General features: G+C 48.1%; 1 protein-coding gene across 1 annotated transcript in view; it reads right to left on the reverse strand.

The window, feature by feature from the left end:
* Positions 1 to 27,836, reverse strand: part of ROS1 (ROS proto-oncogene 1, receptor tyrosine kinase) — a 311,501-nt gene that overhangs the window by 125,459 nt on the left and 158,206 nt on the right. The window contains 1 exon segment of the mRNA XM_063919336.1: positions 26,102 to 26,552. Within this exon segment, the coding sequence (XP_063775406.1) occupies positions 26,102 to 26,552 (451 nt within the window).

Consider the following 27,836-nt stretch of genomic DNA (forward strand, 5'->3'; position numbering starts at 1 on the left):
TCCCGCCCACTAAGTCTGAAAGAAAGATAATAGTAAGCCAAATTGAAAAGAGACAAATTGGAGAGCCAAATCAAAGGGCCAATGGGGAGGGTGGGTGGGCTTCCAACCGACAAGAGGAAGCAGATCTGGAAGTTTCTACCCTTCATGCACTAAATCACCTCCCCTACACTCACCGATAGGCTGGCCATAACCAATTACAACTCACTCCAAACTCTGATCTGCCTAGCAACAAAGGACATCTTTGACCAATCACAAAAATGTAAGACTCTTATACAGATTTCGTGCCTAGCCAGGCACTCTCCTTATCTAAGCTATCTATTCATTTATTGTGCTTGACATTAACTATACACTTTAAGCTAGCTTATCAACTAAAATAAAGACACGGACACAACTGCGTTGGATTAAATGGTCATTGAATTTATTAATTGAAATGACCTCACTCGTAGTGGGTGGCCAGGAAGACGCTACCACTAACCAGCTCTAGTCACAGATCTTACAAAATGGCTGCGAATAAACGCCCCAACTGTCATGGGTGCGACTGAAACGCCCCATCTATATATATCAGCATGACCTGTGTTGTGAAGGTCTCACCACCCCCTCCTATAGCAGAGTGAGGACGCTCCCCAAGGAAGCGCCCATCGCCCCCCCACAAGGGCAGGACACACTCGCCATCCTTCAAAAGGGGTAAGTGCCCCACAACACCACTCATCCTACAAGTGACCGCTGGCCAGTAGCGCCTTCCCGCCACTGCCAGTTTCAGAGAAACGCAGCCCGCCAACCCAATACGAAATGAAATCCAACCATACTAAACAAACCAAACAAGAACAAACTACCCGTCAAAACTACTCCCATCCCTAACTACAAAGATAACAAACTAATCCAGACAAGAAAACAGAGCCCTCAGAAAAACTCCAATCCCAAGATGGAAGAGATGCACACCATCCTTCCTAAAATAAAAGGGATTCTGGAGCACCAATAGTGGATGCCTAACTGCCAAACCACCAGCAGCCAACACAAACTTTGACACAGCAAAGTTAATCTTCTTCCGAGCCCTGTCAAGGGCTGTGACGTTCCGGGATCCCCTCCAGACAAACCTAGGAATAATGTCAGACCAAACCAAGCGTACACCAGGCTAAAGCGAGCTAAGTTCCCCTAAATCCGCCTGAATCCGAAGGATAAGATCTATACCTTTTAAGGTGACCCACATCATTACCACCCAGGTGCAGCAGCAACCATTGGGGACGCCCCCAACGCTGCTCCTGCTGAAACAACAGATACAAAAGTCCCGACCATTTGAGACCTCTCACACCTAACCAGCGCACTCTGCGACCACCCAACAATTCAGACGACCTATCAGCAAGGGGATGACGCTCGGCCCAAAACACGTAAGAATGGCCAACTACCCAAATCTGTTCGGTGGAATCAGTGGACACGGTAAAAGAAAACGTAACCTAGCTGTCAGACATTGCACATTAAAATGGGGAAGTAGAAAAGTTAGACCGAACCGAACAGTTAGTAACGGAAACAAACAAACAAACCCAAGTGAAGGAGAAAACTTAAAAAACCTCCTGTGGACCTGAAATGTCAGCCAATTGTAATTAGGCCCCCTCGGAGGAAAAATTTAAAAAATCCCTTCACACCTCCAATTGTGGAACACTAACCATTCCAAAATTGGCAGGTAAACAACGTTTTTGGGTTAGCGCAAGTAGCGCAACATTAAACCTTATCCAATCTAATATAAGACTTAAACGCAGCAGACTTTCATCGACCCATTTCTTGAATGGCTGACAGTGGAAGGCCGTGAGCCGCAGCACAAATTGCCGCACCAATGCGGAAGGAATGCTTCCCATATTCCGCACTATTAAGCCCCAGGGTGGCCAAACAGCGCTTCAACACAGCGGCAAACTGAAACCGAGTAAGAGGCAATGCATCCCCATGCAGCAGCACTTGAGCCCCACATATAGGCCTTAAGGGCAAATAAATTTGCGCGAGCAGTGCCGGGCATACTTCGTCATCCTCCTGAGCCTTCAAAGTCACCCAGCGTCCTCGACCCAGCTGGTCGGTCTTGGAACGGGGTAACCTACACATAACAACACCTTCCTTGAGCACCAGGTCCCTAAAAAGCATGCCTGTATCAGTGGACCGTTTATTAGCGGCCACCAGCTCGCCAATCCGAAAAGCCCCAAAAAATGCAAAGGAAAAGGCTGCACGGAAAAGGGACGTCTCAAACGTGGAATCAGCCACCGCCGGCAGAATCGCCATGAGTTCGTGCAAAAACTGCATGTCAATAGGTTTGCGCGTATCTGGCTGGGACGAACTTAAACTCGCCCAACTCCTGAGCACCTTGGATAAAGTAAACGACCTGGTGGGGTCCGTCCCCTGCTGCAACCGAGCATGGAACAAAATCCCCGCCAAAGCCACGCACATGGATTAGAGATGAGCGCCTGAAATTTTTCGGGTTTTGTGTTTTGGTTTTGGGTTCGGTTCCGCGGCCGTGTTTTGGGTTCGAACGCGTTTTGGCAAAACCTCACCGAATTTTTTTTGTCGGATTCGGGTGTGTTTTGGATTCGGGTGTTTTTTTCAAAAAACACTAAAAAACAGCTTAAGTCATAGAATTTGGGGGTCATTTTGATCCCAAAGTATTATTAACCTCAAAAACCATAATTTACACTCATTTTCAGTCTATTCTGAATACCTCACACCTCACAATATTATTTTTAGTCCTAAAATTTGCACCGAGGTCGCTGTGTGAGTAAGATAAGCGACCCTAGTGGCCGACACAAACACCGGGCCCATCTAGGAGTGGCACTGCAGTGTCACGCAGGATGTCCCTTCCAAAAAACCCTCCCCAAACAGCACATGACGCAAAGAAAAAAAGAGGCGCAATGAGGTAGCTGTGTGAGTAAGATTAGCGACCCTAGTGGCCGACACAAACACCGGGCCCATCTAGGAGTGGCACTGCAGTGTCACGCAGGATGGCCCTTCCAAAAAACCCTCCCCAAACAGCACATGACGCAAAGAAAAAAAGAGGCGCAATGAGGTAGCTGTGTGAGTAAGATTAGCGACCCTAGTGGCCGACACAAACACCGGGCCCATCTAGGAGTGGCACTGCAGTGTCACGCAGGATGTCCCTTCCAAAAAACCCTCCCCAAACAGCACATGACGCAAAGAAAAAAAGAGGCGCAATGAGGTAGCTGACTGTGTGAGTAAGATTAGCGACCCTAGTGGCCGACACAAACACCGGGCCCATCTAGGAGTGGCACTGCAGTGTCACGCAGGATGTCCCTTCCAAAAAACCCTCCCCAATCAGCACATGATGCAAAGAAAAAGAAAAGAAAAAAGAGGTGCAAGATGGAATTGTCCTTGGGCCCTCCCACCCACCCTTATGTTGTATAAACAAAACAGGACATGCACACTTTAACCAACCCATCATTTCAGTGACAGGGTCTGCCACACGACTGTGACTGATATGACGGGTTGGTTTGGACCCCCCCCAAAAAAAGAAGCAATTAATCTCTCCTTGCACAAACTGGCTCTACAGAGGCAAGATGTCCACCTCATCTTCACCCTCCGATATATCACCGTGTACATCCCCCTCCTCACAGATTATCAATTCGTCCCCACTGGAATCCACCATCTCAGCTCCCTGTGTACTTTGTGGAGGCAATTGCTGCTGGTCAATGTCTCCGCGGAGGAATTGATTATAATTCATTTTAATGAACATCATCTTCTCCACATTTTCTGGATGTAACCTCGTACGCCGATTGCTGACAAGGTGAGCGGCGGCACTAAACACTCTTTCGGAGTACACACTTGTGGGAGGGCAACTTAGGTAGAATAAAGCCAGTTTGTGCAAGGGCCTCCAAATTGCCTCTTTTTCCTGCCAGTATAAGTACGGACTGTGTGACGTGCCTACTTGGATGCGGTCACTCATATAATCCTCCACCATTCTATCAATGTTGAGAGAATCATATGCAGTGACAGTAGACGACATGTCCGTAATCGTTGTCAGGTCCTTCAGTCCGGACCAGATGTCAGCATCAGCAGTCGCTCCAGACTGCCCCGCATCACCGCCAGCGGGTGGGCTCGGAATTCTGAGCCTTTTCCTCGCACCCCCAGTTGCGGGAGAATGTGAAGGAGGAGATGTTGACAGGTCGCGTTCCGCTTGACTTGACAATTTTGTCACCAGCAGGTCTTTGCACCCCAGCAGACTTGTGTCTGCCGGAAAGAGAGATCCAAGGTAGGCTTTAAATCTAGGATCGAGCACGGTGGCCAAAATGTAGTGCTCTGATTTCAACAGATTGACCACCCGTGAATCCTTGTTAAGCGAATTAAGGGCTGCATCCACAAGTCCCACATGCCTAGCGGAATCGCTCCCTTTTAGCTCCTTCTTCAATGCCTCCAGCTTCTTCTGCAAAAGCCTGATGAGGGGAATGACCTGACTCAGGCTGGCAGTGTCTGAACTGACTTCACGTGTGGCAAGTTCAAAGGGCATCAGAACCTTGCACAATGTTGAAATCATTCTCCACTGCACTTGAGACAGGTGCATTCCACCTCCTATATCGTGCTCAATTGTATAGGCTTGAATGGCCTTTTGCTGCTCCTCCAACCTCTGAAGCATATAGAGGGTTGAATTCCACCTCGTTACCACTTCTTGCTTCAGATGATGGCAGGGCAGGTTCAGTAGTTTTTGGTGGTGCTCCAGTCTTCTGTACGTGGTGCCTGTACGCCGAAAGTGTCCCGCAATTTTTCTGGCCACCGACAGCATCTCTTGCACGCCCCTGTCGTTTTTTAAAAAATTCTGCACCACCAAATTCAAGGTATGTGCAAAACATGGGACGTGCTGGAATTTGCCCATATTTAATGCACACACAATATTGCTGGCGTTGTCCGATGCCACAAATCCACAGGAGAGTCCAATTGGGGTAAGCCATTCCGCGATGATCTTCCTCAGTTGCCGTAAGAGGTTTTCAGCTGTGTGCGTATTCTGGAAAGCGGTGATACAAAGCGTAGCCTGCCTAGGAAAGAGTTGGCGTTTGCGAGATGCTGCTACTGGTGCCGCCGCTGCTGTTCTTGCGGCGGGAGTCCATACATCTACCCAGTGGGCTGTCACAGTCATATAGTCCTGACCCTGCCCTGCTCCACTTGTCCACATGTCCGTGGTTAAGTGGACATTGGGTACAACTGCATTTTTTAGGACACTGGTGAGTCTTTTTCTGACGTCCGTGTACATTCTCGGTATCGCCTGCCTAGAGAAGTGGAACCTAGATGGTATTTGGTAACGGGGGCACACTGCCTCAATAAATTGTCTAGTTCCCTGTGAACTAACGGCGGATACCGGACGCACGTCTAACACCAACATAGTTGTCAATGCCTCAGTTATCCGCTTTGCAGTAGGATGACTGCTGTGATATTTCATCTTCCTCGCAAAGGACTGTTGAACAGTCAATTGCTTACTGGAAGTAGTACAAGTGGGCTTACGACTTCCCCTCTGGGATGACCATCGACTCCCAGCGGCAACAACAGCAGCGCCAGCAGCAGTAGGCGTTACACGCAAGGATGCATCGGAGGAATCCCAGGCAGGAGAGGACTCGTCAGAATTGCCAGTGACATGGCCTGCAGGACTATTGGCATTCCTGGGGAAGGAGGAAATTGACACTGAGGGAGTTGGTGGGGTGGTTTGCGTGAGCTTGGTTACAAGAGGAAGGGATTTACTGGTCAGTGGACTGCTTCCGCTGTCACCCAAAGTTTTTGAACTTGTCACTGACTTATTATGAATGCGCTGCAGGTGACGTATAAGGGAGGATGTTCCGAGGTGGTTAACGTCCTTACCCCTACTTATTACAGCTTGACAAAGGGAACACACGGCTTGACACCTGTTGTCCGCATTTCTGGTGAAATACCTCCACACCGAAGAGCTGATTTTTTTGGTATTTTCACCTGGCATGTCAACGGTCATATTCCTCCCACGGACAACAGGTGTCTCCCCGGGTGCCTGACTTAAACAAACCACCTCACCATCAGAATCCTCCTGGTCAATTTCCTCCCCAGCGCCAGCAACACCCATATCCTCCTCATCCTGGTGTACTTCAACACTGACATCTTCAATCTGACTATCAGGAACTGGACTGCGGGTGCTCCTTCCAGCACTTGCAGGGGGCGTGCAAATGGTGGAAGGCGCATGCTCTTCACGTCCAGTGTTGGGAAGGTCAGGCATCGCAACCGACACAATTGGACTCTCCTTGTGGATTTGGGATTTCGAAGAATGCACAGTTCTTTGCTGTGCTGCTTTTGCCAGCTTGAGTCTTTTCATTTTTCTAGCGAGAGGCTGAGTGCTTCCATCCTCATGTGAAGCTGAACCACTAGCCATGAACATAGGCCAGGGCCTCAGCCGTTCCTTGCCACTCCGTGTGGTAAATGGCATATTGGCAAGTTTACGCTTCTCCTCCGACAATTTTATTTTAGGTTTTGGAGTCCTTTTTTTTCTGATATTTGGTGTTTTGGATTTGACATGCTCTGTACTATGACATTGGGCATCGGCCTTGGCAGACGACGTTGCTGGCATTTCATCGTCTCGGCCATGACTAGTGGCAGCAGCTTCAGCACGAGGTGGAAGTGGATCTTGATCTTTCCCTAATTTTGGAACCTCAACATTTTTGTTCTCCATATTTTAATAGGCACAACTAAAAGGCACCTCAGGTAAACAATGGAGATGGATACTAGTATACAATTATGGACTGCCTGCCGACTGCAGACACAGAGGTAGCCACAGCCGTGAACTACCGTACTGTACTGTGTCTGCAGCTAATATAGACTGGTTGATAAAGAGAAGATGTCTATGTAACTATGTATGTATAAAGAAGACTGAAAAAAATCCACGGTTAGGTGGTATTACAATTATGGACGGACTGCCTGCCGAGTGCAGAGACACAGAGGTAGCCACAGCCGTGAACTACCGTACTGTGTCTGCTGCGACTGGATGATAAATGATATAAAAAATATATATATATCACTACTGCAGCCGGACAGGTATATATTATATATTATATAATGACGGACCTGCTGGACACTGTCTGTCAGCAGAATGAGTTTTATTTTTATAGAATAAAAAAAAAAAAACACACAAGTGAAGTCACACGACGAGTGTTTAACTTTTTCAGGCAATCACAATATAAGTATACTACTAACTATACTGGTGGTCAGTGTGGTCAGGTCACTGGTCAGTCACACTGGCAGTGGCACTCCTGCAGCAAAAGTGTGCACTGTTTAATTTTAATATAATATGTACTCCTGGCTCCTGCTATAACCTATAACTGGCACTGCAGTAGTGCTCCCCAGTCTCCCCCACAATTATAAGCTGTGTGAGCTGAGCAGTCAGACAGATATATATAATATTATATATAGATAATAGATGATGCAGCACACTGGCCTGAGCCTGAGCAGTGCACACAGATATGGTATGTGACTGACTGAGTCACTGTGTGTATCGCTTTTTTCAGGCAGAGAACGGATATATTAAATAAACTGCACTGTGTGTCTGGTGGTCACTCACTATATAATATATTATGTACTCCTGGCTCCTGCTATAACCTATAACTGGCACTGCAGTAGTGCTCCCCAGTCTCCCCCACAATTATAAGCTGTGTGAGCTGAGCAGTCAGACAGATATATATAATATTATATATAGATAATAGATGATGCAGCACACTGGCCTGAGCCTGAGCAGTGCACACAGATATGGTATGTGACTGACTGAGTCACTGTGTGTATCGCTTTTTTCAGGCAGAGAACGGATATATTAAATAAACTGCACTGTGTGTCTGGTGGTCACTCACTATATAATATATTATGTACTCCTGGCTCCTGCTATAACCTATAACTGGCACTGCAGTAGTGCTCCCCAGTCTCCCCCACAATTATAAGCTGTGTGAGCTGAGCAGTCAGACAGATATATATAATATTATATATAGATAATAGATGATGCAGCACACTGGCCTGAGCCTGAGCAGTGCACACAGATATGGTATGTGACTGACTGAGTCACTGTGTGTATCGCTTTTTTCAGGCAGAGAACGGATATATTAAATAAACTGCACTGTGTGTCTGGTGGTCACTCACTATATAATATATTATGTACTCCTGGCTCCTGCTATAACCTATAACTGGCACTGCAGTAGTGCTCCCCAGTCTCCCCCACAATTATAAGCTGTGTGAGCTGAGCAGTCAGACAGATATATATAATATTATATATAGATAATAGATGATGCAGCACACTGGCCTGAGCCTGAGCAGTGCACACAGATATGGTATGTGACTGACTGAGTCACTGTGTGTATCGCTTTTTTCAGGCAGAGAACGGATTATAAAGTAAACTGCACTGTCCTCACTAGTAAACTCTCTCCACTCAGTCTCTACACTTCTACAGTAACAGTACTCCTCCTAGTCAGCTCCAGTAAATCTCTCTCAGTCTCTTATAATCTAAATGGAGAGGACGCCAGCCACGTCCTCTCCCTATCAATCTCAATGCACGTGTGAAAATGGCGGCGACGCGCGGCTCCTTATATAGAATCCGAGTCTCGCGATAGAATCCGAGCCTCGCGAGAATCCGACAGCGTCATGATGACTTTCGGGCGCGCTCGGGTTAAGGCGGGAAGATCCGAGTCGCTCGGACCCGTGAAAAAAAACATGAAGTTCTGGCGGGTTCGGATTCAGAGAAACCGAACCCGCTCATCTCTAACATGGATGCCTTGGACCTACCACTCTGGTAACACTCCCAGACAAAGGCCAACAAAACATCCTCCTCTGACTTATCCCCAGCCCCACACCTAGGCTGGTGCGCCTGCCACTCACGCCAAGCCGCAGCATATGCCCGACGGGTCAAAGGAGCCAAGGAGTTCAGCACCAAGCCGGCTATGCCAGTTCTATAATCTGCCAGACAGAAGTTGGACATGTCAAGCCTAGGGCCTCCACCCCGGGGGCCAACATGCGAAACCTGGCAAAGTTGAAACGCGACAGCGCATCAGCGATGCCGTTCTCGACCCCAGGCACGTGCTTCACCATGAAATTGATGTTAAAACGGAGACACTGTAACACCAAAAACCTCAACAGCCGCAAAGCCTGTGGCGATGAAGCAAGTTGATTGTTCACTGCCTGCACAACCCCCAAATTGTCGCACCAAAAGACAATCGTCCGGTTCGCCAACTTGGAGGCCCACAACATCACTGCCACAATTATCGGAAACAGTTCCAATAAAAGTAGGTTAGCAGTAAAACCACGAGATACCCAAGACTGGGACCAGGCCGAAACACACCACTCGCCTTGGAAAAAGGCACCAAAACCCATAGAACCTGCAGCATCAGTTAACAGCTCTAGGGAAGAATTATCGATGGGCCGGAGGGGCCACAACAATTACGAATTAAAAGTAACCAAAAAGGTCGACCAAGTTCTAAGGTCGTCCTTAATTTCCTGAGACAGACGAATGGTGTGATGTGGCCCAGTCACTCCAACCGTGGCCCTCTCAAGTTTACGGCAAAAAACCCGACCCATAGGAATGACCCGGCAAGCAAAATTAAAGAAGCCTAACAGAGACTGCACCTGACGAAGTCTAACTCTACGCTTACTCAAGCAGTCCTCGATCTGTTCCAAGAGCTTCCTCACCTTGTCCGCAGGAATGCGACAACAACCTGCGCTAGTGTCAACCTCGATACCCAGATAAGAAAGGCAACACGTGGGTCCCTCCATCTTATCGTGGACAACAGGCACTCGCAGAACCCTGAACAACGCGGCCGCCGAAAAAAGGAGCTCCTGGCAAATGTTGCTATCTCTTGGGCCCACAAAAAGAAAGTCATCGAGGTAGTGGGCGATCCCAACGTGCCCAGTTCCAGCAGAAATGCACCAATGCAGGAATGAGCTAAATTTCTCGAAGTAGGCGCAAGAGACAGAACAACCCATCGGCAAACATTTGTCAACATAGAAAAAACCGTCTAACCGAAAACCCATGAACCTGAAAGAGTCGGGGTGAAGGGGAAGAAGGCGAAAAGCGGACTCAACATCTAATTTGGCCAACAGTGCCGCGGGCCCAAAACCCTGAATCAATTCGAGGGCCTCATCAAACAACTGATACCTGACTGTGCAAAACTCCTCAGGAATGGCGTCATTAACGGAGCCCCCATGTGGGTAGGACAAATGTTGGATCAAGCGGAATTTACCTGGCACCTTCTTGGGAACTACGCCCAAAGGAGATACGCATAACCCAGGCAAAGGCTCACATGTGAAAGGGCCGCACATGCGACCTAACTTCACCTCTGCCTCCACCTTCTGCCTGACCACATGGGGAAACTCCACCGCCAACCTCAAATTCCTGCGAGACACGACCTGAACTGATTCCGAAATGGGCAAACGAAAACCGTAACTAAACCCGGCTAACAAGAACTCTGCATCCGCCGTCTTGGGGTAACGGTGCAACCACTTAGCCAACTCAGGTACAACTATGGGTGAGGGTGCCTTATTTCGCACTGCCGCCAGCAGCACCCTGGTTGGCCTGCTTAACCCCCCCCTCTGGACTTACAATCCTTGGTGGGATGATTGACTCCACAGATGCAGCAGGAGTGACAAAAACGACAGCCTGCACCCCTAGTGCATTTAGAATAGTTAAACGCAAAACACTTGCCCTTCGCTGCAGTCCCGGTGACATTCTTACCCCCCGTAAACTTCCTCTTGGTCTGCCCCTCAACCGCATTACTCCCTTGGTTGGAAACCTCCATCCAAACCTCGACATCCTTAAAACCCAAAGGTAACGTCGGATTGCCATCCGTATTCTTACGGAATTTTTCATCGTAATCCCTCCAAACGGAACCTTTGTACTTTAAGAACATCTCGTTAATCAAAAACAGGTATTTCACCACATTCAGATGTTCGTCGGGGCGAGTTTTTAGGTAAACAGCAGAAAAGACCAGGGGGTATATTTACTCAAATTCGTATTTATGTCGATTTGGTGGGAGATGAATCACAATTGGCATCGAATGTGTGAATTTGCAACTTTTTGATTTTTTTACGCCTCATTAACTAAGCTGTCGTATTTTGATTATTTTCATTTTTCGATGTCGATGTCATTCGTGTTTTTCAAAGGTAGAATGCGGGCGATTTTGTGTTTTTTGCGGCCGTGTTGTGTGTTTTTTTACGAATTCGTCATTTGGATGTTACGGCAGTGTTTCTCCGTTCCCGGCCACGATTTTTTTCTAACTTTCGTTTTTGTCACTCGTCCATGATTGGTTTGTTTCCTGATGGAGGAGTGTCTGTGCTCATTACTATAAAACCGCCCCAAACCGACCGAACCTCGTGGGTTTAGCTAGTGGAGAGGTGAGAGCAAGTGGTGTTTGGTGTTGGTGAGTAGTTTGGAGTATTTGGTGGATTGGAGGTGTTTTTTTTTCGATTGCTGAGTGCTGTACTGTGTGTGTAAGTAGTCTTGTCATACTTGTTGTGTAGTTATTTAAAAGTCTGTTTACTTTTTTGTCTTTGTTAAAAAAAATTCAGTCTAGTGTGTGTGTGTGTGTGTGTGTGTGTGTGTGTGTGTGTGTGTGTGTGTGTGTGTGTGTGTGTGTGTGTGTGTGTGTGTGTGTGTGTGTGTGGTGTGTAGTGGTAGTGGAGGAGTGTGTTTTGTGGTTTTTTTTTTATCAGTGTTTTTTGTTGTTTGTCCTGAATATGTCCCAGTCAGAGGTGAGTGAGGTGGCGGAGGTGAGTGAGGTGGAGGAGGTGAGTGAGATGGAGGAGGTGAGTGAGAGGGAGGAGGTGAGTGAGAGGGAGGAGGTTAGTGAGGTGGAGGAGGTTAGTGAGGGGGAGGTTGGTGCCGCAGACTGGAGTGAGAGTGACAGTGATGGTGCTGTGGCTCCGCAGCCATGCACCACTACAAAGACGGGCCGCAATGTCAAATTCAGCTATGCAGAGAATGCTGCATTGGTGCGTGAGCTGATGAGGCATCATCGTCAGCTGTTTGGGCCTGATGCTGCCAAGGTTCCTTCACGCAGGAAGAGTGTTCTGTGGGGGAAGGTAGTAGCGGCAGTTAATAGTGAGGGTGTGGAGAGGAGGACCGAGGACACGTGTCGTAAGCGTTTCTACGACATCAAGCGCCGTGTCAAGGCTAAGATGGCAAAGGAGGCAAAGACAGCCAGACAAACAGGGGGTGGCCATCCCTTCAGAGTGTCATATCAGTATTGGGAGGAGCCTGTGCAGTCCCTTATTCCGCCAGAAGTGGTTGATGCAACTTATGTCCGGATTCGGATAGTCCAAGGCAGGATGGTGAGTTTGTGGTACAATATTTATATTATTTTAACATATGTAGTACTTGTCCTTAGTTGTCTGAAATGTATTGTAGCTAATTGTGTTTGTAAGTTGTTTAATTTTTCAAATGTGTTGGTGATGTAGTTTTGTGCATAAATAGTTATGTTATTTCCCTTTGTATTGTGAAGTTAGCAGTTGTCCTGTCCCTTTTGCTGCATCTAATTTTTTTTGGTTTATTTTGTTTTTTTTGTTTTTCTTGAATTTGTGGGTGTGCCTTTAAATGAAGTGTGACTCATGTGTTTTCATGAATGTTAATCCATTTTTTTTAATGTATTTATGGTTAATGTATGTTGTTGTGGATAGGCCTTTGTGCTCAAAATGTGATTATTGCCGCAGAATATATATATATATTATTTTAAATAATATATTTGGTTGTTGTGAGTTATTTTTGTCACAAAGATTTTTTTTCTAACAGACTAATATTCTTGTTGGGTTAAACATCCACGGTTGGTTTTGTAGTTGTATAATATTGTTAATTCTGCACCTTAGGGTATGGATTGGTTGTTGTAATTGGTTCATGATTAAAGTATACACACCCAATGAAGTCAGCCAGAAAAGCATAAGCAAAGTTTAGTTTAATTTTCATAATGTTCTTCATATGTCCACATCACAATAAGGTTTTTGAGTAAATATCTATTCACAATATAATGATCATAAGGTCTAAATTCATATTTCAACAGTACGAAAGAGAGCCAGCACAGCCAGGACACATACCACACTGGCAAGAGATGCGGATGCTGGCGATGCAGGTAATATTTTTGTGGGAACACATATTCTGAAAACACACAGGGGTCTATTCATGATGCAGTGAAAAGCATGGAGAAGTGAGTCTATGGAGAAGTTGCCCACGGCAACCAATCAGCTGCTTCGTACAATTTCATAGTATGCAAATTATAAATGTTACAGCAATGCTGATTGGTTGCCATGGGCAACTTCTCCACTGGCTCACTTCTCCACACTTTTCACTGCTTCATGAATAGACCACATAGAAAGACAGAATTATAATGTTTATATTATCCTATAGGAACTTCATCATCGCACCGCACTCCACTAAGATGACATTTGCAGGGGTCTGCCAGTCTACAGAAGATGGGTAGTAAGAGACGCCGTCTTGAGGCGGTAACTACACCCGCAACCTCACCACCACAATGGCGCATCTCCTCTGTGTTGGCTCAGCCACCAGAAGCCATTTTGCCAGTCCACAAAGCGAGGAACCACAATCCCCTCAGCTGTCTGGTGAGTAAACCTTAATTTTAAAAAAAAAATGCATTTTACAGTGTTTTTGCACGCAAAAAAAAACACAAAAGCACACACTCATCCTTGTACTAATCCACGCCACCAAACACATGTGGGTAACGTTACTAAGATGGGACTTCTATTTAAGATGTGATGTTGGCCATAGCAACCAATCCTATTCTCCGTAACATTAATACAGCACCTTCTCGAATATAATCCCTGCAATGTTATTGGTTGCTATGGACAACATCCCATCTTAAAACCAAATTCAATCTTAGTAATTTGACCCCATAGTAAGCATTATTTCGTGGTACACATCTCAAATTAACAATATGCGCAAAATAGGTGTGGCCACTTCTGCCAACCATATTTTTAAGCATATGTTTTGTCACTATAATTGAAAATGTTTACTGGGAAAGATTGACAGCCTTTAACAATGTATGAGTGTATTGTTGTACACATTTAATGTATTCTGTTTGTTTGGCAAAAGGAACCTTTAAACATAATATGTCAAGGGTGGAATGTTGCATTTTTACAGTTCTACGTGTTTGGCCATTAAGTAAAGCTCATAGTCCAACATTTACCTTAAAGATTGTTGTAATGAGTAGGGAACCAAAGAAGCCACATGTTTTTACTATAATGTCCAATATAATTATAAGTTTAGGTCACACTCTATTTATAATTTAATACATGCATATTAAGAAGTAATGCATGTTGACGTAAAGCACAATCAAACCAGAAGCCCAACAGTAACTAAATTGTGGCTGTCTTCAACCTCATACAGATCCAGGCATCATACCCCAGGATACCCAGCAGGAAACTGACTTGCAGCAAACTTTCACACTACACCTGCAAGCAGTTGATCCGAACCAACCAACCATGCCGGCTGACATTACTCCACCACCCCAAACAACCCCCACCCAACAATTGAGCCCAACACCACCCCAGCCAGAAATGGGACAAGACTTTTAGTCCAGTTGTGCCACACAACACGCCCAACACTATGCCTGTCTGCAAAACCACAGCCAATATCTTGCCAGTCTGCCACATCATCTACCTAGACTGAGTAGAAACTCAGGCAGAATAATTGTACAACTTGGCAGAGTGGCTAATACCATGGAACAAATGAGAGCAGACAACAGCCAACTGATAGAAAGCTTTCAACGCATCATGGACAAACATAACCGCCATCAACAAGCCCTCATTCAACTAATTCAGAACAATCAGCTAATCACAGAAAGCCTGTCCAGAATAATCGCCAACAACACAGCCGCAACAACACAACTGACAGCAAGCCTCAACAACCTGAGCCAAAACATAAATTTGTTGGCAGCCCAGCAACAAGGCTCAAGCTCATGGACAACCACACCTAGCCAGACCCCAGTTACCTCCCCAGTTAGACGATCAAGCAGAACACGGCCCAATGTGCCAACAGAATCCTCTGCAGCCACCCAAAAAACAATAAGGAAATGAGCAAGCCAGCAAAAAAACATAAAGTATTGTCAAATAAAAATAACGTTATAGAATTGTGGCCAACAAAATTATAGTGTTTAAGATAATAAATTACTCAAATGCTATATGTGTAATTTTTAATTTGTTATTGACTGACAGTGTAATATGAAAATGTTATTGACTAATTGTAAACATGCCTAATATCAAACAAAAACGCATCACAAACATAAATCATAACTCCATATATTTTAGGTTTGGGGTTAGCCAATGTTGAGTTAGATAAATTAAGACTTACCGGTAAAATGACGCATAATCAGTTATTGGCTTACCTGCCTCCCTACATCTGTACTCACACTGTCGCAAGATGTTTCTATCTCCTCTACTTGCTGACTATTTACTTCATCACCAACATCATCCTCCTCCTCCTCAACATGTGGCAGATGTTGACACAAACACATGTTATGAAGAAAACAGCAGCAGAACACAATCCAAGTCACCTTTGAGCGACTATACAACAAAAGTCATGCAGACTTATCCAGACACCGAAACATAGATTTCAGCACACCAAAACAGCTTTCTATCACATTCCGCGTGGACTTATGTGCATTATTGTAATTGTGTTCAGCAGGGGAATGAGGTTGGGACAATGGAGTAAGAAGCCAAGATAAGCAGCCATATCACCCATCACCTGAAAGACAGATATAGCCAACATTAGGACATGTGGTTTAGGTAAATATTAAGAAACAGAATGATGATGTTGAGGTTAACACACATGCACACTACAAATTTGGAACATACCCTGCAGCCATCCATCAGGCATTTGTCCGCCCTCAAGTTGGTCAAAGAGGGATGACTGACTGAGGATGAAGGAGTCATGGCAGCCGCCAGGGTAACCCGCAACAACACTCATAAGTTTTAGATTTGCAACACAAACCACCTGGACATTAGTTGAGTGGGCCAAATGTCTATTGGTATAAATGTATTGGCTGCCCCTAGGTGGTCTGACCTCAACGTGTGTGCAATCTATGGCACCCAGCACATTGGGCATGCCAGCAAGCTCATAGAAAGATACCCTGACTGCATGCCACTGCGAATCCTGGGTAGGGAAGCAGATAGAGGCATCTATGTGTGGATACAAAGCATCCAAAACCTGAGTGGACATTACAAAATATAAGGTGAGTGTCATGACCTGTTAAAAATACAATACTGTGTTATATTACATAACAGAAGCACAACTTAGACATAGAGGAGTATGTATGTGTTAACTTACCTGATTTTAAACTTTCGAAAAGGTGGGCTGTGAGATAGCAATTACATCGCCAGTCACAGCGTGAAAGCTGCCAGTAGCCATAAAGTGCAACACAGCCAGGAGTTTGTCCAGGCCTGAGACAGAGCGAGAGCGTGCTGTCTCAGGGTCTAGGTCCAGTTTGACAAGGTCATACAGACGGAAAATTATGTTTGTATGTAGCCAGAACATCTGTATGAGCTGGTCATCAGCCAATGCGTTTAAGTTTAAACGCCCCCTAAAAAAACGAGCCCTGCGCAGCCTCCACGGAACCTGGACAACCTCTTGACCATGTTCAGTTTCCTTGCCCTGGTTTATTGTAGCCTGATGGAGCAGTCTCAGGTATCCCACAGCAAACAAGAAATCAGTACTACACACGGCGGCAGCCATTTCAGAGTGAAAGATGTGAAAAATGTGCTTGGTTCCCTTTTAAAGGACCAAAAATGCAGGTGTGATTAATGTAGAATTGGAAACACATGTAAACACGCTTCTCAAAAGCAGGTCTATTTTTTTCCAGCCTTTTTTTACGATTCGCTTTTTTTTACGGCCGAAAATGCACTTTCACGGTAGAGATTTCAAATACAAATGCATAGTAAATTACCGAGTTCTATACCTAAACAGCCGCGTTTGACCGATGGTGTATTAATTTGTATCTTTTTTCTTTGACTTCCAAAAAAATGCGAATGCCCTCATCACTGCCGAGATTTGAGTTTAGTAAATTCCCGAGATGACACTTTGAAGAAAAAAACACCAAATCGGTCAAAATCGGGACCTTAGTAAATATACCCCCAAGAACCCTCTCAACCAATGATGAAAGCTCCGGAAAGCATTTTCACGGATCCCCCCTGCCTTCTTAGCCTTATCAAAGTCCTTCCTCGTGTCGTCCGTGAGGATGAACAGGTCGACAAATTTCCCAACCCAACAGATGAATCGGGGAGGGGGCGCGGCACTACCCCACCTGGGGCCCCCAAAGGCAATGGTGAACCGGACGCGACCGGTGCTGCCTGAGCTGGTGGCGCATGGGATGGGGGAAGGTACGGAGGCACCACACCTGCCTGGCTAGCGCTGGGAAAGCGAACACCTGGGGACCCAAAACCGCCCTGCCAAGGATACCAGTAAGGCCCCGGCTGCGCCGGGGGATAAGGCGGTTGGCGGTATGGAAACTGATGGAAGGCTTGCGCCGGAAGGGAAGTGGACTGAAACCCTCCCACAAAAGAAGAAACATTAGGGGGGTGGCAGAAAGCTTGCCCCATCCCAGAGGACCAGACTGACTGGACCACCTGCGGGGTGGAAACCAGTGGGGGGAAACTTTGGGAAACTACTGGGTCAACTGGAAATTGCAAACAAGTTAGGCCCATACCGCTGGGGGAGGAGAATGCTGGCAAGACAAGGGCGCTTGTAGTAAAGCTATCACCCGCCGCAGACCTAAAAGCCATAAATGAAGCAGGTTGGCCTGGTAAAGACACAGAGGCTGCTGCGGAGCCTTGTACAGAAATGGCCCGCAGTACCTCCAAGTGTCCAGCAGATGGCTGCCCCTCCCCACCTAGCATAGCACTAGCAGCCTGCTGAGGACCATGGGAGGTGCAGCCAGGTACTAAAATGGCCACCTGAGGGGGAGCCTGCCCTTGGAGTATATGACTCCCCCCAGCTAAATTGTCAACATGCCCGCTGACCCCCCCACCGGCCACCGGGGCCCTGTGATGCCCCCCAGCAGCCAGGGGTGCATCATCCACTATGCCCCAGGGTAGCGGCGCCCGCACCCATCCCTATAACAATGGCGAGCGCGGCCGGGAGTGCCGAATCCCCACCGCGCATGAAGCCCGCATCAGCGCCGGCGTCCGCCACCTCATACCCGCTAATCGCCGGAGAGATGTGTCCGGCTGGCACTGCAGGCACAGGGACACTTGCAGCCGGGGGTGCCGAATCCCCGCCGCGAGACACCAGACCCCCAGCACCGGCAGCCGCCGCGCTAGACCCGCAGACAGCGGGATGCACGGAGCCACCGGGCGCTGCCAGTGGCGTAACTTCCTCCCAGTTGCCCGGAGGCAAGATAGATGTTGGTGCCCCCCCTTCACTCACCACATGCTAAATAGGGACAGCACCAATAAAAGGTGTGGTCTCACTGTGAATGGGTGTGTCCACACAACAGTGCCCCCAATTCAAAGTACGCCACACAGTAGCGTAACCTTATTTTCATTACACTGCACTATAATACAACTTATTCACATTACGTAACACGGTAGTGCCCCTTATTCACATCCTGTCACATAGTAGTGCCCCTTATTCTGTAATGTCACAGTAGTGCCACTTACAAATTAAGCCACACAGTAACAGTGATCACGCTGAGCCCCCCAAAAAGTGGGTAACTTTAAAAAATTGGGGTTTTACCTGTCTTTTTCTGGGTCCCATCGGTCATATACCATCACCCGCTCACCGCACCCTGCAGCACATACAGTCACTGGTGCTCACCCCCCTCAGCACATAGTCACCGGTACTCACCCCCCTCAGCACATACAGTCACCGGTGCTCACCTCCCCCCCTGCAGCACATACACAGTCACCCGCTCATCCCCCCAGCAGCACATACAGTCACCCGCTCCCCTCCCCCACGCAGCACACACAGTCACCTGCTCACCCTGCCTCCCCCAGCAGCACATACAGACACCTGCTCACCTTCTACCCCACAGCACATAGACACTCGCTCACCTCCCCCACACAGCACATAGACACTCGCTCACATCCCCCACAGAGCACATAGACACTCGCTCACCTCCCCCACACAGCACATACAGACACCTGCTCCCCTCCCCAACACATAGTCACCTGCTCACATCCCCCCACAGCACATAGACACCCGCTCCCCTCCCCACAGTACATACAGACACCTGCTCACATCCCCCCACAGCATATAGACACCTGCCTCCCTTCCCTCTCAAGCACATAGTCACCCGCTCACCTCACCACCCAGCACATAGACACCCACTCACCTCACCCCTGCAGCACATACAGACACCTGCCCCCCCTCACAGCACATAGACACCCACTCACCTCACCCCTGCAGCACATACAGACACCTGCCCCCCCCCCCCCCCCCACAGCACATAGATACTCGCTCACCTACCCCACACAGCACATACAGACACCCGCTCCCCTCCCCAACACATACAGTCACCTGCTCACATCCCCCCACAGCATATAGACACCTGCCCCCCTTCCCCCCCAAGCACATAGTCACTCGCTCACCTCACCACCCAGCACATAGACATCCACCCACCTCACCCCTGCTGCACATACAGACACCTGCCCCCCCCACAGCACATAGACACCCACTCACCTCACCCCTGCAGCACATACAGACACCTGCCCCCCCCCCACAGCACATAGACATCCACCCACCTCACCCCCGCAGCACATACAGACACCCCCCCCCCCACACAGCACATAGACATCCACTCACCTCACCCCTGCAGCACATACAGACACCCCCCCCCTCCACAGCACATAGACATCCACTCACCTCACCCCTGCAGCACATACAGACACCCGCCTCCCTTACCCCCTCCACAGCATATAGACACCCGCTCAACTCACACACACCTCACCACAGGGCTTGCAATTACTATAGAGTTATTGTGTGCCACCAGACCTTTGTGATGCAGCTCACGACTCCCGGCTCCCGTCCACACACAGACTGACACCGCGCACGGCCGAACACTTTTATTTTCTCCAGGCTCCTTAGCACATCCAACCGCTCAGTGTGCTGAAAGCCTGACGGGTGCTTCCTGTTAGGAGGAGCTGCCGGGTGAAGTGCTGAGCATCATCAACGCGCAACTCCTCACCGGTGACCTGGACACAGTGCTCTGGGGGTCGCAATCGGATGTTACATGACGACTGCGATCCCCAGAGCACTGTGTCCAGGTCACTGATGAGGAGTGCCGCATTGATGATGCTCAGCTCTTCACTCGGCAGCACTGTAATTTAGACTGATGCGGAGTCTGATTGCAGGTATTGCGGCACTCCGACGGAAATGCCTTCTGTATCAGTGGGTGCCTTTCCTGCACTACATGGACGAGGGGACAATGAAGGAGCCAAGTGCCCCCTTCAAGGCTGGAGCCCGGCGGCAACTGACTCCGTTGCCCCCGGGACTTCCGCCCCTGGGCGCTGCAGTGTGGACGGAGATTGGAGGCGCTGATGGATCATGCACCGTCGCGCCTACCGCTCCTGAGCTAAGAGCAGGCCTGGCAGGGGGAGCAGCAGGGCGGCGAAGGCGCACAGCCCCCAGCGGGGGAGCTGAGTCCACCAGCCGCTGGGGACGGGGAGCAGAGCGCCTGGGCCTGGGCATAGTGAAGGGGTGGGGAGGACACCCGCTGGGCAAGTGACACTGGCAGGGAGGGAGGCAAACAGAGGCAGCAGGGGGGGGGGGGGTGCAACAAATTATTTTAAACTGTACAAAAGAATATAATGAAAGCAGATAGGAAAGGGATAGATAAAGAAATAGGGAATAAAGAATAACTGAAACAGAAGGGCAAGAAATCTCAAGGGGAGAAAGAGTGAGAGAGACAGCAATAATACAGCCATCACTTATCACTTCCAACCGACAATAGGAAGCAGATCTGAAAGTTTCTACCCTTCATGCACTAAATCACCTCCCCTACACTCACCGATAGGCTGGCCATAACCAATTACAACTCACTCCAAACTCTGATCTGCCTAGCAACAAAGGACATCTTCGACTGATCACAAAAATGTAAGACTCTTATATAGATTTCGTGCCTAGCCAGGCACTCTCCTTATCTTAAAGTTAGGGTTAGACAGCATTTAGGATTAGGGTTAGGCTACAGTTAGGGGTTAGGCTGCAATTAGGGTCAGGGTTAGTTTGATTTTATTTTTTTTAAATAAGTTTTATTGGTTTTGGTATGAAGAATAAAAAAAAACAGATGCATAAACTTTAGACAACATTTGTGGATCAACATAGGAGGTGCATAAAATTGAGGCAATAGAAAGACATACTAATAGCACAGGTCGTAGTGATCCTATTCATCAAATAACAAAGAAAGGTAATTGAAACTACAATACAGCTACAGAAAGAGCAAATCATGAAAGGAGGAAAGAGGAAGTAAGAGCAAGAAATAAGAAAGAGGGGAGGGAGGGTGGGAGCGTCGGCCAGACAAAGTTGGTCACCAGATCGAATTCTGCCATCTAATTAGAGAGCGGATCAGATGGTTGTCAATGGCGATTCAGCATTAAAGTGCGTTGTCCATGGTGTCCAAGTGCGTATAAAAGTGACTGATGTATCATGAAGGGCAGCGATGATGCGTTCCAGCTTGTATGTGGACCAAATAGCATTAATAGTGGCGGGAAGAGTAGGGGGAGAGGTGGATTTCCAATTTGTTGCTATTTGGCATTTGGCCGTATTTAAAATGTGCTCAATAAGTTTTAATAGATGGCTCGACGTGTCTGGGACTGGGCGCAAAAGTAGAGAGTAAAATGGTGTGTCCGGAATAACCACATCAGTGATTTCTAATATTAGTTTATGAATTTGACGCTAGTAGCGGCGGGCAATCCCACAGGACCACCAAACATGCAGCATGGTTCCCTTCTGTCCACAAAGTCTCCAACATCTATCAGAACAGGAAGGGTAAATAGCCTGAAGTCTATACGGCACAAGGTACCATCGGTAATAAATGTTATAAGAATTTTCTTTGATACGAACCGACAAGGAGCTCTTAGCAATTTCCTGTCTGACAACAGCCCACTCTTCGATAGTCAACGTCTCCCCTATATCTCGTTCCCACGCTATTTCATGAGACTCTTTCGCAGGGGAATTGTGTGAGAGCAAGATTTGGTAAATGGCGGACAACAAACCTTTTGTAGAGCGTGACCACAACATAAAGATTCAAACGCAGTTTTGGATATAGGGTGGGCAGTTTTACATAGAGTAGAATAAAAGTGACGAATTTGCAGGAATTGATAGAAAGTTGAGTGGGGAAGAAAGAAGCGTGATTGCAGGTCCGCAAACAAGGTAAATGAAGAAAGGGGTGCCAGATCAATCAGGAAAAGGACGTTGTGAGAGGTCCAGTGACTAAAACAAGGTGGTTAGTACCTGGGGGGAACATTGTATTGTTCCAGAGAGGAGTCAGCAGCGGGTTGTAGGAGCGAAGACGATAATAGCGGGTGCATTGATCCCAAACTGATAATGCAAAACGCATCATCGGCAACTAGAGAGACGAGGCCGGGCGGGAGCGAGGCGCGCACCATAACAGGGTTGAAGGAGAATATACATTTATTACATGAGCTTCCAAAAGCGTCCATAATCTCTGTTCAGGAGGTGAATGCCAGAGAGCACAGGAGGCCAAGTGCGTAGCACGATAATAGTTAATCAAATCCGGCATACCGAGCCCCCCTGAGTGGGTCAGTTAAAGTGAGAATGACGTCATCCGCATACAACGCTATCTTGAAGTCGTGGTTCCCCACCGCAATGCCCGAGATGTTAGTATTCAGTCTGATTTTGGCCGCCAAAGGCTCCATCACCAGAGCAAATAGCAGTGGGGAAAGTGGGCAGCCCTGTCGGGTGCCGTTTCTAATAGAAAGTGACGGGGAAGCCAGACCGTTGACGAGAATGGAAGCAGAGGGATTGTGGTAAAGTGAGGTGACGGCATTATAAAAGGCACCATGCATGGCCATGTTTTGCAAGGTTTGTTGAATAAAGGGCCATGCTACCCTATCAAAGGCTTTTTCTGCATCCAAAGCCACCACCAGGGTCGGAAGAGACTCCCGCTGAGAGAGGTGAATAAGGTTGATAAGTCGGCGAGTATTGTCCGCTGCTTGTCGATTAGGAATAAAACCGACTTTATCCGGATGTACTAAGATCGGCAGGAATAGCGCTAATCTATTCGCAAGAATTTTAGCGAACGACTTAAGGTCTGTATTTAACAATGAAATGGGTCTATCATTTTTCATGTCAAGCGGGTCACGGTCGGGTTTGGGTATAACGATAATGTTAGCCCTGGTGGTGGCTGCATCCAGGGAGCCTAGATCCAGTAAAGAGTTGAATAACTAGTGAAGCATGGGGAGAAGAGATTGCGCAAATTGTTTGTAATAGATGGCAGTATAGCCATCGGGACCTGGGGCGGACGAGCGGCGCAACTGAGTTATTGTGACCAGAATTTCCTCGTTGGAGATAGGGGCGTTAAGCGTTTCTAGGTCTGAAGCAGAAAGTTTTGGTAAGCGACAGGTGGTGAGGTAGTGTTGAATGTTGGGAATGTTAGAAGAATCAATATTAGCAGGCGGAGGTAAGTTGTAGAGTGATTCATAATAATCATGAAATTGCGAAGCCATAATTTTGGGGTCACAAGTCACGGATCCTTCAGAGCATTTCAAGGCGAGTATGCGATTTTGTGTCCTTTTAGCCCGAAGGCGACGAGCTAACAAAGTGTCAGCCCGATCTGATTTTTCATAAAATTTCTGGCGGATCCATAAAAGTGAGTTAACCGTTTTTTTTGTGAGGATTTGTGACAACTGTCCCTTAAGTGAGAGGATCTTAGTATAAAGTCGCTTTTTCGGGAAACGCTGGTGAAGAAGGGTTAGGGAAGTTAGTTCTGTTTCCAAGTCACGTATACGCTTAGTCTCTATCCTCTTATGAGCTGAGGCAAGATTAATAAGGAGGCCACGTAACGTTGCCTTATGAGCCTCCCATAATACTGCAGGGGAGATATCAGGAGAGCTATTTTCAGTACAGTAAGTCTGAATCATGGCGTTAATGTCGACAATGTTAGAGGGTTTAAGAAGAAGAGACTCCTGTAGACGCCATGTCCGAGGGGTCGAAAGTGTATGAGGGACAGTAATGTCCAAGATAAGGGCGTAGTGGTCCTACCAAGTAGTGGGGATTATTTGTGCCCCGCGGAGGCTCTGAGTGGAGTCACGGTCAACAAAGATGTAGTCGATGCGGGTGTAAAGGTCGTGCGGGGGTAAATAGTGCGTGAAGCCTCAGGCGGAAGGATACAAAGTCCTCCAGCTATCATACAAGTTGTGAGAAGAGATACAGTTCCGTAGAAGCTTAGACAACTTTGTGTGAGCGGACGTCCCCGTAACTGGATGAGAACTATCAAAGTGAGGGTCAAGAGTAACGTTACAATCCCCCGCAATTATAAGTTTGGAGTTCGGGAATTTAGCAAGCTGGTCAGAGAAGGTCCCAAAAAAAGAACCCTGCTGCATGTTTGGGGCATATACGGACGCCAAAGTGATAGGCTGCTGGTTGAGGGTACCCGAGAGAATAACAAATCTACCATTGTCGTCGTGATAAGAATCATGAATGACTCTAGGAAGATCCCTGTGAAGCAGTATAGCAGTACCCCTGCGCTTGGCTGACATAGTAGAGTGAAAGGTGTGGGGGTATTTTTTACTGTTTAGGGAAGGGTGGGGGAACTTAAAATGTGTCTCTTGAAGAAAGACTATATCTGGCTTGTGTCTGGCAAAAAAATGGAACGCCATGGAACGCTTTGTCGGGGAGTTAAGTCCATTGACATTCATAGATAACAATTTCATGGTCATGGAGGGTAATAATCACTCATGTGCAATATAGTGAACAACCATTGATGTGGCCAACTGTAGGGCAAGTGAAGGGACAGAGAAGAATAGAAAAGAAGAGGAGCAAGAAGGAACTCAAAGAACAGGCCCATGCCTAGGAGCGGGTTGGGCCTACAAGAAGAAGGGGTAGTGCCACACAGGCAGCACCTTCAGTGTGTGTGTGGGGGGGGGGGGGGGGGGGGGGGAACGACAATATAAGAGAATAATAAGAAGAAAACAAGAACGTGTATAACAAGAACTAAGACATCCTGCGGTCAAGCGCGAGGGCTTAGAAATAAACAGGTCATAACCTAAAGCAAGCAAATTGACCTCCTGACTTAATTAGGCAAACACATAACTAAATGGTTACAGCGACAGCAGCTAGTTGCGGAGCGGGGAGGGGGAAAAAAAAGGGGGGGGAAACCTTTTCAGGAGAGCAAACAGAGTCACATAATAACATTTAGTGAATTACAGTAGCGCGTAACAACGGGAAGCAGGTTAGGAGTAGCAATAAGTACGGATATAAAGCCTGGGTCGACCCCATGCTATTGAGTTCAATTTTAGCCTTACCAGTTCAAGGCACGGTAGACATTTTCCCAATGGGTCCTGGCAAGACCAATACCCATACGTCCCCTATATCTAACAGTCCGTAAAACAACATGAGCAATGTGCGTAAGGTGAAATATAAAAGAAAAGGGAGGGGGGGAGGGGAAGCGGGGGGGATGGCGGTGGAGGGGGGGCAACTGTCCCGTAATCAGCAAAACATAGTTACGTATCTGCAAGTATCAGAGTGCCATGTTATTTAGTAGACCAATCAGGAGTCGGTGCCGCAGGCCTTGATGGAGATGTGGGAGTAAGTTGATTCCTAAGCTCGCCAGGTAGAGTATCAAAAATGCCAAGAGTCTTGAGGAGGTCGTAGCCTTGAGCAGGGGTTTTAATGGAGTGATGGGATCCATCTTTGGTTACGTGGAGTTGAAAAGGAAATCCCCATTTATATTTAATAGAATTAGTACGGAGGACTCTAGTAATTATAGCAAGGTCTCGACGTTTTTTAAGCGTAGAGGGAGCTAGGTCTTGATAAATTTGGAGTTGAGTGCCTGAGTAATCCACAGATTGGAGTTCCCGCGCGGCCGACATGATCTTTTCCTTAGACTTTAAATAATGGAATCGGAGGATAACATCTCGGGGTGGTTGTGACGGAAGAGGCCATGGGCGGAGCGCTCTTTACTCTCTATCTAGAAGGAACAGGTCTTTCGGAGTACCGGGGAGTAAATTCAGAAACAGGCCTTCCAAAAAACCTGGAAGGGCTTCCAGGGTAACGCTCTCAGGGATGTTACGGATCCTGATATTATTTCTCCTGTTCCGGTTGTCCAAATCCTCCAGGTGGTCCTCATGCACGTCGACATCAGTGCGGAGGTCAATTAACTCCTGTTCAAGCACGGCCTGGTACTGGCACACCTCATCCATCTTACGTTCCAACGAATCCGTACGGGTGCCCAGGTTGGTCAGATCCTTTCTAAATTCTGCAAGCGCTGACCTCATTTCGGTTTGAATAGTTTTGGTCACAATAGAGACGATATCTTGGGTGGTGAGGTGAGCTCTTGGCGATGAAGCATCCTCCGAATCGGACATGCGTTCTGCAGCTGGTAGATCCGGCTTTCTCCCATGCACGGAGAATGCTGGGTTTATTAGCAGCATTTGATTTGCGGTTTTTTTGCGACATAATAGAGCGGGAAAGGCACGAAAGTAGGTATCCAAAGTATCAACTCCGCGTAGGAAATCTCAGAAGTATCCGGAAAATAATTTCAAGAGAGGCCTCGGCTAGGACATTAGCTGACCCTCTATCGCCAGGTGACCGCAGGATAAGCTAGACTAGGGCAGGCATCAGGGGTGCCATGAAGCGCTCCGCAGAGCACGGGCCACCATCAGTAGAGAATCACGGTGGGGTGGAGTGAGGCGCCTCAGTGTCTCGGGGCCCGGGCCGACAAGGAGCCCATGGCAATTATAAAATGGCCGCAGGGAGACGCCAATGGAGGCAAACGCAGGCCAGTCAATGGACCACAGCAGTGGCGGGGAGCCACATGCAGGGACAAGCCGCGTCTCGTTCGTGCAACCTCGCGGCCGTAAGACAGCAGGAAGGTGGGGAGGGTATTTCTTACCTTTTTCGCCCCCACTGCGGTAAAATGGGTACAAGGCGGGGGCCTGAGCACTCACTGTCACCCTATGAGGGGGGGGTCATATAGCTAATACTGCTTTGGGATCACAGCACTTCGGACCCTGGGGACAAGGGTGGTCACAGATGCCGCGACTGTGCCCTGGTATGAGGGAGAGCTACAAGGAAGCCAGAGTGCTACAATATGGAGCGGCAGCGCAGTACAGGTGTAATCCCCCAGCTCCAGGACTAACAGCCAGCCCACGGCCCGTCTTACCAATGACCTGCCGAGGGTGCTCCGACAGCCGGAAGCCGTGGCCGGAAGGGAGAGAAAACCGGCGTCGGGTGCTGAAAGCCGCTGACAGGCCCTCCGGGCCGCTCATCTCAGGCCCCAGGGAGAGCCACGGCAAGATGGCGGCAGCACCAGCGCTGATCCTCGCTGCCCGGGGCTCCAGACGCCGACGTCCCGGGTTGCCGGGTGTTCACAAGGGCAGCCAGACGGAGGTGGGGATCTAGCAAACCCTGCACAGGGCTCCGGGAGCATTGGAGAGCAGCTCAAAGTGTCGGCGCGGCTCCGGGAGTTCAGGTCAGGACCCTGACTAATCCAGGCCCCGGCTTCAATCTGGGGAGAGGGCCGCAACCCGCAGGAGCGCTGAAAAGCACTCCCGATTCCGCGGCGCTCCCCCAGGGTGATCTAAGCCACCTGGAGGGCAGTGGGGGAGATGATAGGGTGTGGATGGGTTACCACAGGTGTCATATAAAGGGCTTTTTGTAGGGTAATGTGCAGGAGCTCCTGAGCTGCACGTCTGTC

The sequence above is a fragment of the Pseudophryne corroboree genome, chromosome 4, assembly GCF_028390025.1.
Source record: "Pseudophryne corroboree isolate aPseCor3 chromosome 4, aPseCor3.hap2, whole genome shotgun sequence".
In the NCBI taxonomy this organism is placed as follows: domain Eukaryota; kingdom Metazoa; phylum Chordata; class Amphibia; order Anura; family Myobatrachidae; genus Pseudophryne; species Pseudophryne corroboree.